The sequence below is a fragment of the Anser cygnoides genome, chromosome 6 (genome assembly GCF_040182565.1).
Source record: "Anser cygnoides isolate HZ-2024a breed goose chromosome 6, Taihu_goose_T2T_genome, whole genome shotgun sequence".
In the NCBI taxonomy this organism is placed as follows: domain Eukaryota; kingdom Metazoa; phylum Chordata; class Aves; order Anseriformes; family Anatidae; genus Anser; species Anser cygnoides.
In genome coordinates, this window is record NC_089878.1 from 14,522,988 (window position 1) to 14,539,445 (window position 16,458).

Sequence of the window (16,458 nt, forward strand, 5' to 3'; positions counted from 1 at the left end):
TGCTCCATGAGTAGAGGAGGGGTCGTATTTTTCTGTTTCCCTTCCAGAGGAGCAGGATTTACCTCTGTTGCGCTCTTAAAAACATGGGCTCCATAGCAACAGTGTGAGTACCTTCTGCCAGCATCTTGCAGAGCTAATAGACAAGTATCTTGTCAGATGAGCCGGACTGTTTTTTTCATGTCTCTTCAGCTGTTCAAAACCTTCACCTTGATGTATTAAGACATTTTAAAAATAAAAAGAAAAATTCTATATGCACTACCGAGTACTGATACTGAGCTTACTACCAGGTGTGCCTGCTGACTTTATGCATAACAGCATTGTGGAGCAGGACTGCATGGGAATTCTTTTGAATGACTGGTCTGGAAATTGCATTTTTTTAAAAAGTACAGAACAGAAAAGGAAAGAAAGGACAGGAAAATGCTTGCTTTGCACTGAGGGAAATATGAAGTTTTTAGGAAAGAATCAAATAGTTCAGTTGGAAGGGACCTTCAAAGATCATTTGGTCCAACTGCCTGATCACTTCAGGGCTAACTAAAAGTTAAAGCATATTAATGAGAGCACTGTCCATTTCTTGAACACTGACAGGCTTGGGGTATTAACTGCCTCTCTAGGAGGTTGTTAGCTTCTGCATTCTGATCCCAAGCCACAATCATAGGTCATCTTGTTTTGTAACACATTGCTGAATTATTTGTTTTGACTTTACCCGTATAAAGGCACATCTGCATCACATTTCTGCCCTAAAAAATACTGCCTTGCAAAAAGTGCTGCCACTGTGTACCATACACAAAAATATTTCTATAATGACAACAATCTACAGTCATATTTGGCTTTTCTCTTTAATAATTAGCTCAGATGAGATCACATTTTTGCATTATGTATCTTGAGTAATATCACTTGATATGTGCTTATGCTTAACACTCATTTTATGAATGGTAAAGGAGGAAATACTAGCTCAAGTATTTATTTCATCAACTGAACTCTGTTCATGTTTGCATTTTATAAGAAACTGCATACCCTCACTGCAGGAAAAAAAGGTGGGGTGGATAGAAAGAGAGGACATGTCCCACACTGATTTATTCGATAGTGTGTATTGCAGAGTCAGTGGCCAAATGGCTCTGGAGTGTGGAAGTGGAGGAAGTGAACTAATTGTGTCGGTCAGGTTATTCTAATGATTTTGATTAGAGCAGAGAGGACATGGTAGCATGAGCTAATGGGGATAAGGAGGAGTTCAATTTGTGACTACAGTAGTGGAGCTGCAAGCTCTCTCCAAATAAGAATAACTTCTACTGGGGAAAATAAATAAATACTTTTTCTCTGAGACAAGTTGCATAATTACAATAAACAGAATCATAGAATTATTTAGGTTGGAAAAGACCTCTAAGATCAGCAAGTCCAAAAGTCCAACCGTTAAATCAGTTATAGTGACAAAAGCAGGCAGTCAGTTTACTTCTGCTTGTGAAACTTTAACCAGTATTTTTACTGTAAAAGTAATGTGCAAGGATTCTGCTAATCAGCATTACTAACCAGCTCCAGCAGAAACTCGCAGCCTGCAGCACGTGCCAGAGAGGGGCTCTGGTGCTAATTGTGCCTATAGCTGTAAATGTCACATGAGGACACTAGCAGTGAAGGAAAAGCAGAAATACCATCGTGTGCCGTGTGAAAGAGGTGTTAATAACAACCACAGACATCTCATTATGCCTTACGCAAACATTTTTAGCCTCACTTCCTGAACAGGTAGTTTAATGTGACTGTGCCATCTGTCTTCCAGCCCTCCACTTTAATATTTATTATTTGAACCTGTTTGCCCATTTTAGACACAGCTGAGAGAAAGGGAAGGGTGTCAGATACTGTGGCTTTATATGTGTTTTGTGAAAACGGGTGGTTAGGTGAAGAAGAGGTCTCAATTAGTTCTTCTTTATTAGTTAATGCAGGGGACTGATCTGCCCCACTACTAGAGGTCATCGAGTACTTGTAGTCAGTGTGACTGCTGCTCGCAGTTAATATTCGTGATCTGGCTGTGCTTTGCCATGTCCATGCCAGTTCTGTGGTGAAGTCCTACCTGCCAAGTCAGCATCCCGTCTGGCTGTCAGCAGGGGCTGGCTTGCGCTCCCCCAGGCTGTGACTGCTGGCCGTTCTGCTGGGGGGGAAATGGGAGCTGTCTGGAGCATGGTCTGGTATTTTCTGTCTGGACTTCAGGTCATGTTTCTCAGATACCGGTGGCTTTTAAACGCCCATCCTTTCACAGTTGGTCTTCTGCCTTTGTTTCTTGAGAGGTGCTAAGTACCCTGTGACTGCTCTTTGAACTGTCCTTGTCTTAGATGCCCAAGTTAGTATATGTTTTTTTCAGCACTAGTCCAAGAAGAGAGAGATTTATTTATCTGTTTTTAAGAGAAATGACTGATTGTGGAGTGTTTTTTTTTTTTTTGCTTGTTTGTTTAAAAAGACCTCAGATGAGGGAATAATTACTTTTCCTACTGCATCCTGAGTGTGCACCTCTGGCATGTTGTACAAACACAGTCTTTTTTCCTCTCCCTTCTCCAGGCTGTCAGCGCTCCATAGGCTTGTCCAATGGGAAGGCCAAGGTGTGCAGCTACAGTGGATGGTATTACTGCAGTACCTGCCATGTGGATGACAGCTTCCTCATCCCTGCACGGCTGGTTCATAACTGGGATACTTCCAAGTACAAGGTAATCTCCCTGAAGGTTGGTTTGCTAGCGAGTGGAATTGCTGCTTAGATAGAAACGCAGACATCACAACAGGTTGAGGGTTGAAGGCACTGTCTGCTAATACTGTCTGCTTTGTCCCTCTTGCCAGAGTGAGCCTGGCCTGATGAATCCATGTGCTCTCAACAAGATGGATGTTTTAATCCCAGTTTCCTTAGCCATGCCCAAGGCACTTCTCCACAAGAGCAGCTGTAATCCTCCTTTTGGTGGCGTTTTTTCCATCCTTGCATATCTAGTTGTTCAAGAGACAGAGGGACAGACCACTGAAACTTCTAACTTTTGCAGTTATTAGGCCCTTGAACAATGCTTGTTTCATGAGCAATTGGGACTACAGATTGATGCTGCTTAGCGATGAATACTAAAATTGTGAAAATGCCCATTGGAAACCAGCATAACCCAAACATGTTGCTTGCAAAAGGCCAGTATATCCCATCTTTTGGCACAAACATTTCCAGAACACGAGGACATTGTTCCAGCACTTGTTTGGGCCAGATAGTCAAAAATAACATACAGTAAAAATTCTATCGTTGTTCACTTGCTACACAAGCAGCTTTTGTAAAACTTCAGCAATCTGCTGTTGCTGCTACCTCAGTGGCTGATTGCTAGATAGTGGAAACTGATTACATGCCTTAAAGCGTTATGCCAACAAAACATGGGAGCATTGTTGTTTTGCCATCACAGAGGGCATATGCTGAAGCAACAATGAACTCATAAGGAAACCAGATCATACTATAGCTTCAGACACTGTTAGCAGAAGCTGTTTGATGTTTTGTGTCTGCGAATATTATTATTATGGGCTATTTGAAAAGGAAAAAAATAACCAGTAAGTGCCCTATTAGAGGAAAAGCAGCTCTCTTGAGGAAGAAAATTTGTCAGAAGAGGAGATTATTAAAAGGTAGCCAGAGCCTGCCATCAGGAAAATGATAGTCTTGAGCCATGAAATGCAAGTTTTTTCAGAGTTACAAAGCTCCTACATGTGGAGACAAAAAATGACTCCCTTTCCTAGAAGCTAGGAATAAATATTTAAGAGTTCTTTCTTTGGATGCTTTTGCTAAGGACTAAGCTTGCTACTCCAGAGCATTACAGGTAGCTCTCATATGGAGCAAGTGGACGGTAAGATGAAGAGACTTCATATCAAGGTGTCAGTGATACTGCCAAGAAAATAAACTGGTTTGGTTTCTAAGCCTGCGGGATAAAAACTGCTCTATGCTCTGTTTCCTGTGGTCTTAGGTATAGACAGCTGAGGGAAAAAATGAAATGGGACTTTTAAGCTTAAGCTTTCATTGAAAATCTAACCTACTGAAACTCTTGCAGTGAGAAATTAATTTTCACTTTTTGTTGACAGGCAGAACAGTTGTGAGGTAGCATGGGAACACACCAAATTCTGTGCCAGTCTCTCTGCCAAAGCACTGAGAGAGGTGGTTTTAAGTAAGGAACACCATTGCTTAGTATGAAAAACAGTACAGCATCCCCACCTATTAAAGTGGGAATTGAGACAGGGAGGGAAGGTCAAGGGGACATCATGTACCACAGCGGCAGTGTTGCAACTGAGCTGAGATCACCGGTTGGATCTCCGCAAGTCCATCCCATCCATGTATAGGACTAAAGTAACAAATAGTTCTTGTTACTTTTATGAAATCTTTTTTTTTTAATCATTTTTTCTTTTTCTGTTCAATTCTGCGTGTGTGCTTTTATTTTGTCCTTGCCCTATGCCCATGTCAACTGAGCAGTGCTTTTCTGAGGTAGGCCACACATTACCTGCACTTTTACATTCACATCTCCTTTTGCCATTCAGAGATAAGGTTTGATATTCGTTTCTTCTGTATGGTCTAAAAAGCAATTTAGTGCTGGCTGCCACATTTAATATTGGTAATGAAACTGCCTTGATTCCTTAGCAGTGTATTGATTAAATGTGCTGATTTGGCAAAGACAGATATCTTGTCCCACTTCCTTGAGGTGATCTTGGTAGTATTAATTTCCTTTAGGCTCATTTTCAAAGGAAGGTCACTTAATTTATCAGCATTTCACCTCCTGTAATTGACCAATGTGCCTACATAAAGCCATGCAGCAATGTCCCAAAATGAAGCTAAGCAACAGAGCTTCTCCTAAACACTCAGCCCTGCAGCTCTCAGGCGGTGCAGTGATGTCTGAAAGTGGAGCTGCTGCAGTGGGTGACTCTCTCCAGACAGCCTTGTAGCATACCCCAGAGAGGGCCTGCAGGAAGTGAGTGTGTTAGGTACACACAGTGTATGATGGTCAGAGCTGAAAGAGACCTTCAGTCTTCAAAAACTTGTGTATTTTGCACAGTCTAAAATGTACCTGTCAGTTCACTAAATGGAAGAAAAGTGAATGAAGAGTTTGAAAAATTGCACTTCTTCCCATGTCTTCCCACTGCCTTTTTCTTTCCCCTCTGCAGGGGTTGCTGGGGTCTGTCATATCTGTCTCAGGCAAAACAAGCGCCACAGCATACTCTAGGACAGGGACTTTTATGGTGATATAATGTAATTGGGCATGTTTCTCTGCTGTGTTTCGTGAAGTCCTGCACACCTGAGTAGTATCTTGCATCGGTTAAGCTTTGTAAATGGAGAGGTTCTTGTGTGCTTTTGGCAAGACAGGACATGAAAAAACAGAAGCAGTAGAAATCTGTAGTTGTCTTATCATACTGTGTTGAAAAACAATGCACTTAACACCTGAAAGCATGTGGATAAGAAAACAAAAATCCCCTTGGTTGCAATAAGAGCTCTTTGAAAGCACTTGGTGGTTAAATGTGGGTCTTCTGTCATAACCAAAGCAGCTGTTCACTCCCAAGTAGTTTTTTTTTTCTCCTGTCTCCCTACTGTTTTCCTATTCGTGTTTTTCATGTTTGTGTGAAGAAAAAAGAAAGGAGGTAATCTTTTGAACATCCCTTCTTCCTTTTACTTATGCCAACTGTTTTCCCTGGTTACACACAAAACCCAGTAAGTTCTGCAGTTTGGTTCAGGTAGATTCCAGCCTGTGCAAAATGCCAGACAAACATAGCAGGAAATGAACTCCCTGTGCCAAAAGCTTCAAGGGAAGCTGACTCTGGTAAATTGAGTTCTGAGCTGTAAATTCACAGCCTCTAGAAGAGAAAGGTCTGGAAATGTTAGCATCCATCCTTGTTTGACATTTAAAGCTAAAACCCTCTTGCAGTTTGCATCTTCTCATTCGTGTTGGCATTTTTAGTAGTGTCGTCAGTCTGCCTAATAAAACTGAGGGAGTGTGAGGATGCTAATACAAATACTAGTGTTACTGGCTGATAGCAACCTGCATTGTTATGACTGCCTGACCAGTCCCATTATAAGGTTGCATTTCAGCATCTTGTAACTTTGCTAGTCTTGGTAGCGTGAGTTAATGTTTTACGTGAGCTATGTGCCTCTGTCAGGCCTGCAGAGTGAAGCCAACACCTACCTGTCAGCCAGTGATGCTGGGCAAAGCTGCTTTTCCTGTAATCAAACTCTGCAGGTACATTGTGTTGACAAGGAGAAAGGTTTGCTTCTCTACTCTTCCCTCAGGTCACGCAGCACCAGAGCTGAACAGTAATACTTTGTCCTCTGGGATTTCTGTTTGCCCAATAAAAAGCACACGGGGCTACACACTGAGTGATGGAGTGGAGCTGCTCTTTGTCCAGCCTCTGCACTAATATAAAGCAGAGCTCTTGTGAAGGGAAAAAAATTGTAGTGCATATGTACTGCAGAGTCACTCAGGTGTCTGCAGTTCTGGCTTCTTTTTTTTTTTTTTTTTTTGGTACACTGCTGTCTCAGGAGAGTTCCCCTGTACAAGGGTACCAGTGTGCACAGGCACGGATGTAGCACTGAGACAGTAATCCCCTCTCGCTGGCTCCTGAGGCAGCAGGGCAGGTGCATGAAGAGCCCATCACTAAGACTACCCAGGCTATGCTGAGCACCTGCTCTTCCTGGTGGGAGGTGGTACTCGCTGTACCAAGCTTTCATGGGCCTCCTAGGGAATCACTGCATAGGTAGCTTAATTTTCTCATCAGTGAAAGATGAATAATATTTACTGTAGATGCCATGGTTAACAGGAGGTGGCTGAGATATTGCAGCCAAATAGTTTTAACGATTATAAAAGCAGTTTGAAAGTAGTTGTTTGACTGTGGTCTCTTGTGCACTTCAATTAGCATGTCTAATAAAACTTCAACATTGCCAGTGTTCAAAAATGTGACATATTTGGAGTTTGTAGGGTTTGGGTCTATAAAATCCAAGTTGCCTGTGCTGCTCCTTACACAGCATGTCACCTGTGTGTCCATTCAGACTGCACAATTCCTTGTATATGCGTTGTTTTGGAAAAAGAAAAAGAAACGAGTGGAACATTTTATAGAAAGGAGTGAGCTGTTTAATGCAGCTTCAGGACCTGGGGAATCTGTGGGGTTATGATCTGATGTATTTAAAATTATGCAGCTTATTATCTGTGTAGTTATTGGTGGTAAGGCTGTCCTTGGCATTATTTATTATATGTTAATTTATGTGTTGTGGAAAGGTTACATTTAGGGCTAGCTTCCCCTGTGAATAGTTAGTAACCCATGCTGTTACTGGAAGCGGTGCTATTTATAAGGATGCATATTTCTTTTGCCTACTTCCTACCTTACACCACCAGAAAGGAAATGACATCCTGTATCTCAAGAGGCTATGATGTGCCCTTTCTCTCTTTGTTAACTTCATAAAAAGTAGTACAGTTAACCTAATTCATCCCTCCCTCAACTCAGCATAAATACTAGTTTAAAGGTCCAGGAGGACTAACTGAATTGTGGAACACATAGTATTTCCATAGCACGGTTTCAAGTGATTTACAGCTCATTTCAGGCAATCCCACCATCTCTTTTCCAGCTGTGATGAAATGCAGAAATTAGGAATGAGTGGGAATTTCGTCATCTCACCTCAGCAAATAGGAGCATCTTTTCTAGTGGGAATAAGAGTCCCACTAGTTTATCAGGATTACGGTAGCTCTTTACAGGTAGAGATAGAACAGAGCACTATGATGAAAATGGCATAAGAAGAATTTATTGCAGATGAAACATTGCAAATGAGTAATACCAGTAAAACCCAACTGTATTTATCTGTATTAAAAAAAAAAACACCTTGATAGATGTGCTTCCGATTATTTTCTTTTTACATTATTTTAGCCATATTGGCTGAGCATGAAACAAATGGGTATAGAAATTTGTACTGGAATTCTGTATCCTGTGACAGCACAGTATGACTGGATTTGCAGTGTACGTGTTTCCTTTTCCAGTGTTGTGCCTTGGCACTTACTCAATCACTTGTTTCTTGCCAAAAAGAAAGCAGCACACAAACACAAAAATATTAACAGGGAAGAAACTTGATGATTACAGTTTTTAGACATAAAAAAAATAAAAATCTAGTAAGCTATGTTACCCTGCAGTGAAAATATGTGGCTGCAAATATCACTGCACTTTGGGTAAGTAAGCAATTATCTCACGCACTCAACTTTGATGGGCTTGATGAAGTTTGAATTGGCTATGAGCAGGGACAGTTGTCTCTCTCTCAGCTCTGTTTTCATCTGCAGTTGGTAATGGAATAAGATTGCAAATGCAGAGAATGGCTGACAAATCACAGAAGGGAAGATCCACTTAAAAAGATTTGGGAGGAACGCCCATCTAAATTGGTTGTTTTGTTTTTCAGGTATCAAAGCAAGCCAAAGAGTTCTTGGAATATGTGTATGAGGAGCCATTGATTGATATTCAGCAGGAAAATCCCATGTTGTATAAGCATGCTGAACCTCTGGCAACCATTGTCCGCCTGAGACAGCAGCTAAAATCTCTGCGAGCCTATTTGTTCAGCTGCAGAGCAGCAGTGGCTGAAGATTTGCGTAGAAGGTAAGAACCGCAGAACCACAGAAAACATGCAGTACAAGGATGTAGTTTCCTTGTCTTGTCACTTTTTTTTTTTTTTGTTCTCATGATCTAGTCCTTAAGACATTACCCATTTAGAAAGATGTTGTGCATGTATGGCTTGTAGTGAACTTCCCTGGGCAGCTGGAATATCTACTGCCAAAAAAAATGGTTCTAGTAGATTTTATAGGGTCTATACAGTTGTTCTTGACAACTGTTACCTCAGAGGTCAAACATTATGGTGAGTATCCTTTACTGATGCTCAGGCTTCTTGACTGTGCCTGCGTATTTTTAGTCAGATATGATACCTCGTGCTCCTTGCCACAGCATCTGGCTTTCAAGTACTCACAGTATAGTAGCCCCTGTCAGCACCTTTGAACTAGCTCGTGGTATGTCAGAGCATGAGAGAGGCTGGAATCAAACAGCTTTTGAGCACTTTTGCTCTCCTCTGTGATATTATGTCACAGAAACGTAGAGGGAGATGTAGTCCCCTAGCAAGTGACCTAACTTGTGAATTATGTGATACTAGAGCAGTCATGTTCTTGCCCAGCCACCATCTTTTCCATCCATTACATGGCTGTGCTGAGTGTTTTTTTACTGGAAAATAACATGGTCACAACACAGCAGAAGGTGTTTCCTATTGAGTTCTGAGTTTTCCTCAGTGGAAGCAGGAGTTTCATAAAAAGTGAACTTAATTTTGGAAGTCTGTTCAGCTGCTGCAGCATTTCTCTAACAAGATAAAAATGAACAGTCTTCTTAAGACCATCATGCCATGACTGTGACCTTAAAAAAGCCAAGTCACTTTTGCATGGTTCTCCTGAAGAGTTGGGGAGATAGCTCTGCCTATGCAGTGCTGTGAGGTGAGTGGTTCCATGTGCAAGCATCTGACTCAGTCGTTAATGCATCTGTAAGCTTTTGTAAGACAAATCCACAAATAGGAAAGCCTGTGTTTTGAAATTATGAGCTGTCAAAGGACAAGAAAGCAGGTGGCATCAGTGACTGTGTTTTGAGCATGATGTTTTAGGGTTGGGGGACCTGAATTCTCTGAGAGGAACAGGAGACTGAACTATTATCCCAAGTGAGGAGTGAGGTAAAGTCTGCTATTCAGCAGATAACCTGTGTCATTGCTTCGAGTAACTACCTCAAAAACAACAAAGAGAAGGATGTAGCAGCAGGTTTCTGGAGAGAGCACTACTGAGTTCTTGTATCAGACCCGCTGGGTTGTCAGTATGTGTTTATGTGTCTTACTGCTCAGTTCCTATTACTTGATAGGGCAGCTTGCAGCATTTTAAAAATTAGGATGCTTTTTCTGTTACTGAAGAAGATAGTATTATCATGCAGAGCTGTCTTGCTCTTCAGCTATAATAATTTTTCCTATGCCATCATCTTTGACTGCAATAAAACTAAAAGGGGAACAAGACTTGTGAATGCTGCTCTTCAGGAAAAGTGGCAGAAAGGGAATTATGCCTTCTGATTAATGCTGAAGAAAAGAATGCCCTGATTAAAATAGACAGGAGGAGGCAGAAGAGACTGAAGGGACTTGGGTATGAGAATGAAAGAAAAAAGATCAAAGGAGGTCTAAACAGAGAAATCAATGAACTAGAGACAAAGGGATGACAGAAAGCCAGGAGAAGGAGGAGACTTGAAGAGCTAGAGCTGAGGGAAGGAGATGATAGGAAAGGATATAAAGAAATGAAGAGTTAATAAAGAAACCAAGACAAAGAAGGAGCCCAGAAATTTTCCTCCAAAAAGGAGAGATGACAAATGCTCAGGAAATGGACAGAAGAGAGAACAGACAAAAATTAACACAGAAATCTGTGTGTGATTTTTTTCTTGAAGTGGTGGACTCGGTGGAGAGAGAGAGAGAAAAATCATTAAAATATTATGGTAAGCATTTAACACCACCTCTGCTTAGGAAAAAAGGGAGAAGTAGTATCAGTGTGTGCAAATATCATAGAATCAGTGGTTTGGGTTGGAAGGGACTTTAAAGATCATCTAGTTCCAACCCCCCTGCCATGGGCAGGGATGCCACACGCTAGGGGATCATCTAACCTGGTCTTGAACACCTCCAGGGATGGGGCATCCACAACCTCTCTGGGCAACCTGTTCCAGTGCCTCACCGCCCTGTGCGTGAAAATCATAGAATATCCTAAGTTGGAAGGGACCAACAAGGTTCATCAAGTCCTCCTCCTCCTCCTGTTCGGTGGCTGTAGCTGGTGGTTGTATTTACTGATGTATTGGCTGGGTGCTACTGGAGGCTTGCTTTCTGTATCAGAAACAAACACCCAAAATGTCAGGAGGGGAGATGAAGCAAGATGATTCTTCCTTTTCTTATCTAAGGGTTCCTTTGCACTGTCTCAAATTAAAACTCTCTGTGGTAGAGAGAAGGACCCCAGCGCAAGAAGGGTGAGAATGTTGAGGCATTGATTTTGTACAAGGAAAGCATCTCCACGTTGGTTGGACTTGCTAAAAGTGCTGTAAAAGGCAATGAAGGAATGTTTTAAAAGCACAAAACGCACCTTAGAGTCCAGCTCCTTCTCAGACTGTAAATTCTGTTGGAGTGAGTTTTGGTGCTCGGTTGATTCCTCGGATCTCCTGAAAGAGGTTTGCAGAGATGGAAGGGAAGAAAAGCCCTTTTCTAGGAAGCGATTATTCCTTGCTCTAGACTGGTCCCAATGGCTTCGCTTTATATGTGTAGTATCACAGCATGCAGACCCTCACTATAAATGTAATGGCCTTGCAGAGAGCTACTGACAAGTAAATGAAGAAAATAAAGGACCTAAAATTCCCTTTGGTTCTCACATGGGCAAGTTGCAAGAGAAGGAGGAGTTTATAAACAATATGGTGAGACAGCATTCCTAAATTTAGTACTGTTTCCGAGTTAGAAATGAAAGGCGGGGGGAGAGAATGCAGTTATCTGTCCAGCTCTAAAAACATTCTTTTTCTGCTTGGTCTTCACCTTAGTATGTGAATGACTATTAATCACAAGCAAGTGAACACAGCATCTTGAAGACCTGTCAGACCCATATAAACAGACTGAAACAAACTGTTAATATTGCTGTCTAGGGAGAACTAAAAACAGACTGATTAATTGTATTGGCACCTTGCTGCCTTTGGGACACTGATAGAGCCTGCCTTATTAGGGAAAAGCAGATCACTCTGAGGTTTCTTTTATTAATACTATTTGCATTATCATCATCTTTAAATCTATACCTTGCTCTTGAACCCAGATCACAAAACGAAGATGGCAATGAAGTTGGAAACTCTTGGTGTCCTCTGGGAAGACAAAACTGTTTACAGTGCTTACAAGTCCCTTTTTCTGAAGAATTCCAGATGGCTATAAACCAGGTTAGCTCAGGATCCAGTTGGTTTAAATGTGGAAATGTTATTTATAATGCCTGGTGTGCATAGATAGGTACTTTGGGAACTTCATGAAACTTGGCATCTAGCAGGGAACTTGGGGCTGAACCATAGCATGAACTTCAAAGAAGCAAGTGACTAGAAAGAAAGGAAGAAAAAAGGAAGGAAGGAAAAGAAGTGGAAGAAATCCTAAAAGTAGCTGGAAGGCTTACAGTAACAGTGGTCTTCATCAGTTATAATGATTAGTTTTCACCTACTGCTCCACTGGATTCTAAACTCTTTATATTTACAAAAAATAAAGGAAACCAGACTTGGCTGAGAGGAGAAATAAGGCCCTCCACCGGTGCATATCGGCAGCATTTTGCAGAGATTAGCCAGTTAAGACTCTGAGCCTGTTGGTGAGCACCCTGTTTTACAAGGGATGTTGTTATGCCTAGTTTGCTGTGGCTGTCACTTCAACGTTGCAACAGACATAACTTGCCTCAAATGTCTTTACTCGACAAGTTCTCTCTTGTTTTGGTTGCCTTGCTTATGTGGATGCTGTTCAGACTGAAGCATACGAGACCAAAACCTAGAGCCAACATAGAATTAGTAAGCTGTGCAAATCCCACCTCAGCCTGCTGATTGAAGAATAATGACTGAATGGCACAAGGAAACAAGATTGAGTTGTTAAAATTGATAGCTAGGAAGGGAGCAAGAATCACCACGTCCACTAAATGATTGATTAAGTTATTCCATGAAGCTGTGAAGAATGGTGCAAGTCTTACTCTGGTTTTGCTCTCTCCCTTTAGCCTCTAGGCATGATACACACTAACAATGTGTTCCTATGCCGTAGTCTGTCTTCATCTGTTCTTGCCATGGTTGAAGGCTTTTCAGGTCAAAGTATTGCCAGAGTGGTTTTATGGGAAATCTTCAAGGTATTTCCATGTCTACTGTAGTGTAAGGTAACTTAGGTTAACCTTGGAGCTCTGTCTGGGCTCTCTGCTCTCTCAGTTACAGCCTAAACTTGCAGTCTAAGTGTTGCTAGCCCAGATATTACAGACAGATAGCAGTGGCATGAGGTAAGATTCTCTGCAACAGATTCCCCTGTACGTAAGTGCTCATCCCAGTGCCCTTTCTCTGTAAGCAGACATTCTGTACGGTGATGAGAAACTATATGGAAAAACTTCCCATAGACGTTACTTGTTGTCTCCTGTCATCTCCAGAACAGCAATGTATTGGTCCTGCCTAGCAGAACTCCAGTGCTGGATGTATTTCTTAGTGTGTTAAAAAAAGACCAAATCAGAGCTTTCTGTTGCAGGAGGAAGTTAAAGGTACGCTTTTAGTGCTGCAGACGTGTGGTCCTGGCTGAGCCTGCTGGTCTGTCAGAACGAAGCAGAACAAGCCCAAATTCAGTCATGCTGAACAATAGAGTCCTGTCACTTCCTACAGTGTGGCCTTAGACATATCACTTCTGACACAGGGGTAGATTACTTTCAAAATATTTGTGTGGCAATTGGGGAACCTGTCTAAACACATCACAGGATTCCCGATTGATCTTATGCAATCACTATACCACCAAATACCTCACATACATGAAACTGGGGCTATGGCAGGTCATCTTTCTGGCCAAGGACAACAGAAGGTCATTAAGTCATATTCAGACTGTCAAAGGAGTGTTTTTGTACATTTTCTCTGCAATGGGTAGGCCATTTGAAGAGTGGAAAATCCCAAAGCAAGAGAACAAAGACACAGCTTGTGAAAGCAGTAGACTGTACAAAGAAAGTTCGAGCAGGAGAGGAAAAGAATGATGTGATTTAATAGCACAGGGCTCTTGAGTTAAGAGAGACCACCACCACCAACAAGAAAAGAAAATGTTTTGCACAGGTAATTGGAAAGGAGGGAAAGAATTGCATTTAAAGAGGATATCTGGATATCCTGAGAAGATCCGGTCTTAAGACCAAACAACATCTAGAAGTGAAGAAAGTTGAGAAAACAAATGCAGAAAAGTATGCATGTGCCACTTGTTTTATATTGATACTGCATCTGTGTGGTCATTGTACTAGCTAACATCAAGCATGTCCTGTTTGTGGAGCTCTTACAAACACACCACCTCTTTGCTTTAATTCTTGTGTTTTTGAAGAAGTGACTGCATTTTCAGGCTCCTTCCAAGTTAACATCATAAAAAGCACTTAGCTAAAACTATAGAGGGCTCAGAATGGAGCCCTCTTTGAGCTTTCATTTCAGCTAGAGGTAACAGCTGGAGCAACGAGGTGTGACAGAGCAGCCATGGGCGGAGGCAGTACTCTACTGTGTGTTTAAGCCAAGGGTAGATTAAAGCACACAAGTCAGTGTGCTACCATGGTAGGCATGCAGCTGAGGAGCATGCCAGGGCATATGTGATAGGTTTTCCAGTGGGTCTTCAGGTTCGTGTTAGCATTTTCTGGTCTAGGGGCACATCTGCACCTCCTTGTCAAATAGATCAGTAATATTAGACACCTGTCAAAATGGTAGTTTTCATTCTTTTTTTGAGGCTGGGTTACTTTTAAAAATAGTACACTGATTAAAAAAGTTCCTGTTAATTGTGGATGTCACATAAAATATTACCTATGGATGCTACTATTAAATATTACCATTTTCATTCCTGTGTTTTTATATCAGAACTTGCAGCAGCAAACTGCAAGGATTCAGAAATATACCTGACAAGAACAGAGAACATTTTCTTCATCTTCATTTCATTTCAAGTTAATTGAGGAGGGATCTAAGCTATTTTGATTTCAAGATGAAACTGTGTGCCTCTAACTAATTTTATGCATCCTGCTTTTAGTGTCAGTGGTACTTGATTCCTGAGTTTGATTTGTAGTAATTCTTGCCTTTCACAATGTTACCACAAACTTACAGAATTAATTTCAGAATAGAGAGAGACTTTGTGCACTGCATTTTAGTTTGAAGTTTATATCCTGGTTCAGGATTGCTGATGAATGATGAGAGTAACTGTTTTAGGGATGCTCATTGGGCATTTCGTAATGGCATGAAACACTACTTTACCTGGACATGCTTGACAATAAATCTAGCACTTAGTGTGGGCTGAAGTTATTCAGGGAACGGCTGCTCCCAGAACATAACTAGAAGAGTGTTCATACCTCACAAAATTGAAATGGTTCACAAATGCTTTTTTACCAAATGCCTATAATTAGGGGGAAAAATCATTCATCTGATGTAAACACTTCAAGAATTAAATAAGCGGTGCCTTTCAAAATGCATTACTATTTTTATTTTATTAATGTATTATTACCTTTTGACTTCTGAATCACCAGGTTTCCCAGGACTCCACTTCCCTGAGTAAGTTTTTGATTTGACTGGAATGTTGGAATTCTCCTCTCCCACCTTTCAGTAGCTGGGTTTTCCAAGGAAATGTGGTATATCAAAAGCTTGAATCAAACTATATGAATTAGAAACACTGGAAAAGAATTCTACCTTTTTCCCCTCATCTGTGTTGCTGTTCTCTAACTGAAATTAATGTCAAGTGAATTGCAACAGAAAACCTAGCAAGAGATGTTGTTACCCTGCCACATATATTCGGCATTACTGGCAAGTCACTTACAGCCCTCTCTACTTCTTAAAAATCAAATAGTAACTCTGAAAAAATTGAGATGCTGTCAACGAGATCAGAGCGTGTGCTGCTCCTCCTGTGTGCTACACACACAACCACAGCTGTTGGCAGTGCACGCTGCAGGGATTTGAGAGGTTCTGTTCCCTCTCGTTCAGGGGTAAAAAAATGTGTTCAGTCTAGCGGGAACAGTGGAAAGCAGCATGTGTTTGCCTGTCAGCTGGTGCAGTAGCTTAAAAGTAAGTTGTTCGTGGTGTAAGTTGCAGTGCCAGGGTATGAACTGTGCTGGCTGAGGAAATGGACTTGGTATCTGTGGTGCTGTGCCAGCTATGGGTGTAGCAGCTTCCTGCAAAGGGGTGGAGAGGACATCTGACTGTGGCTGTGTGCTAGACCGGTGCATCTGCATCTCCTGTGAGTCAGAGCTCAGTCATACAATTCTCAACCTGGTCAAACAAGACACTCCTGGCTGGCACATGGAAATCGTGGTGCCAGCTTCCCCTTCCCTCCCCGCCCCCGTCACCGTTTTCAACAGGCTTTGTGGTACAAGAGACTTGATTGTGCCCACCTGCCAGCTAACTGGATTTTCTTTTGATTGTGGTGCAAAAAGAAGAGTTCGCTTTGCTTATCGCATTTGTACTTTGGTTATAGTGTCAGGCTCGGGCAGATTAATTGGTTGTAGCCTTAGCAGAGCTGTCAGGGTATTTAACCCATTGGAGAAAAATTACCCAAGCTGATGATAAACAGGCTTTAAATGCAGAGCAATTACTTAGTGCTAACAAAGCACCATGACTACACACTTTGTCCAAATGCAAAAAGCAAAGTCTTATCAGTGATTCTGTTTGCAGGAGGACACTAAAAGATAACCTTTGTTTGTGCAAATACTTACCTGATAAGATCCT

At 41.6% G+C, this 16,458-nt stretch overlaps 1 protein-coding gene across 1 annotated transcript in view; it reads left to right on the forward strand.

Moving 5' to 3' along the window:
- PLEKHM3 (pleckstrin homology domain containing M3) overlaps positions 1-16,458 on the forward strand; it is an 80,058-nt gene that overhangs the window by 21,475 nt on the left and 42,125 nt on the right. Inside the window, exons 3-4 of the mRNA XM_013171703.3 lie at positions 2,542-2,687; positions 8,402-8,595. Coding sequence (XP_013027157.2) covers positions 2,542-2,687; positions 8,402-8,595 — 340 coding nt within the window. The remainder of the gene's footprint in view (positions 1-2,541; positions 2,688-8,401; positions 8,596-16,458) is intronic.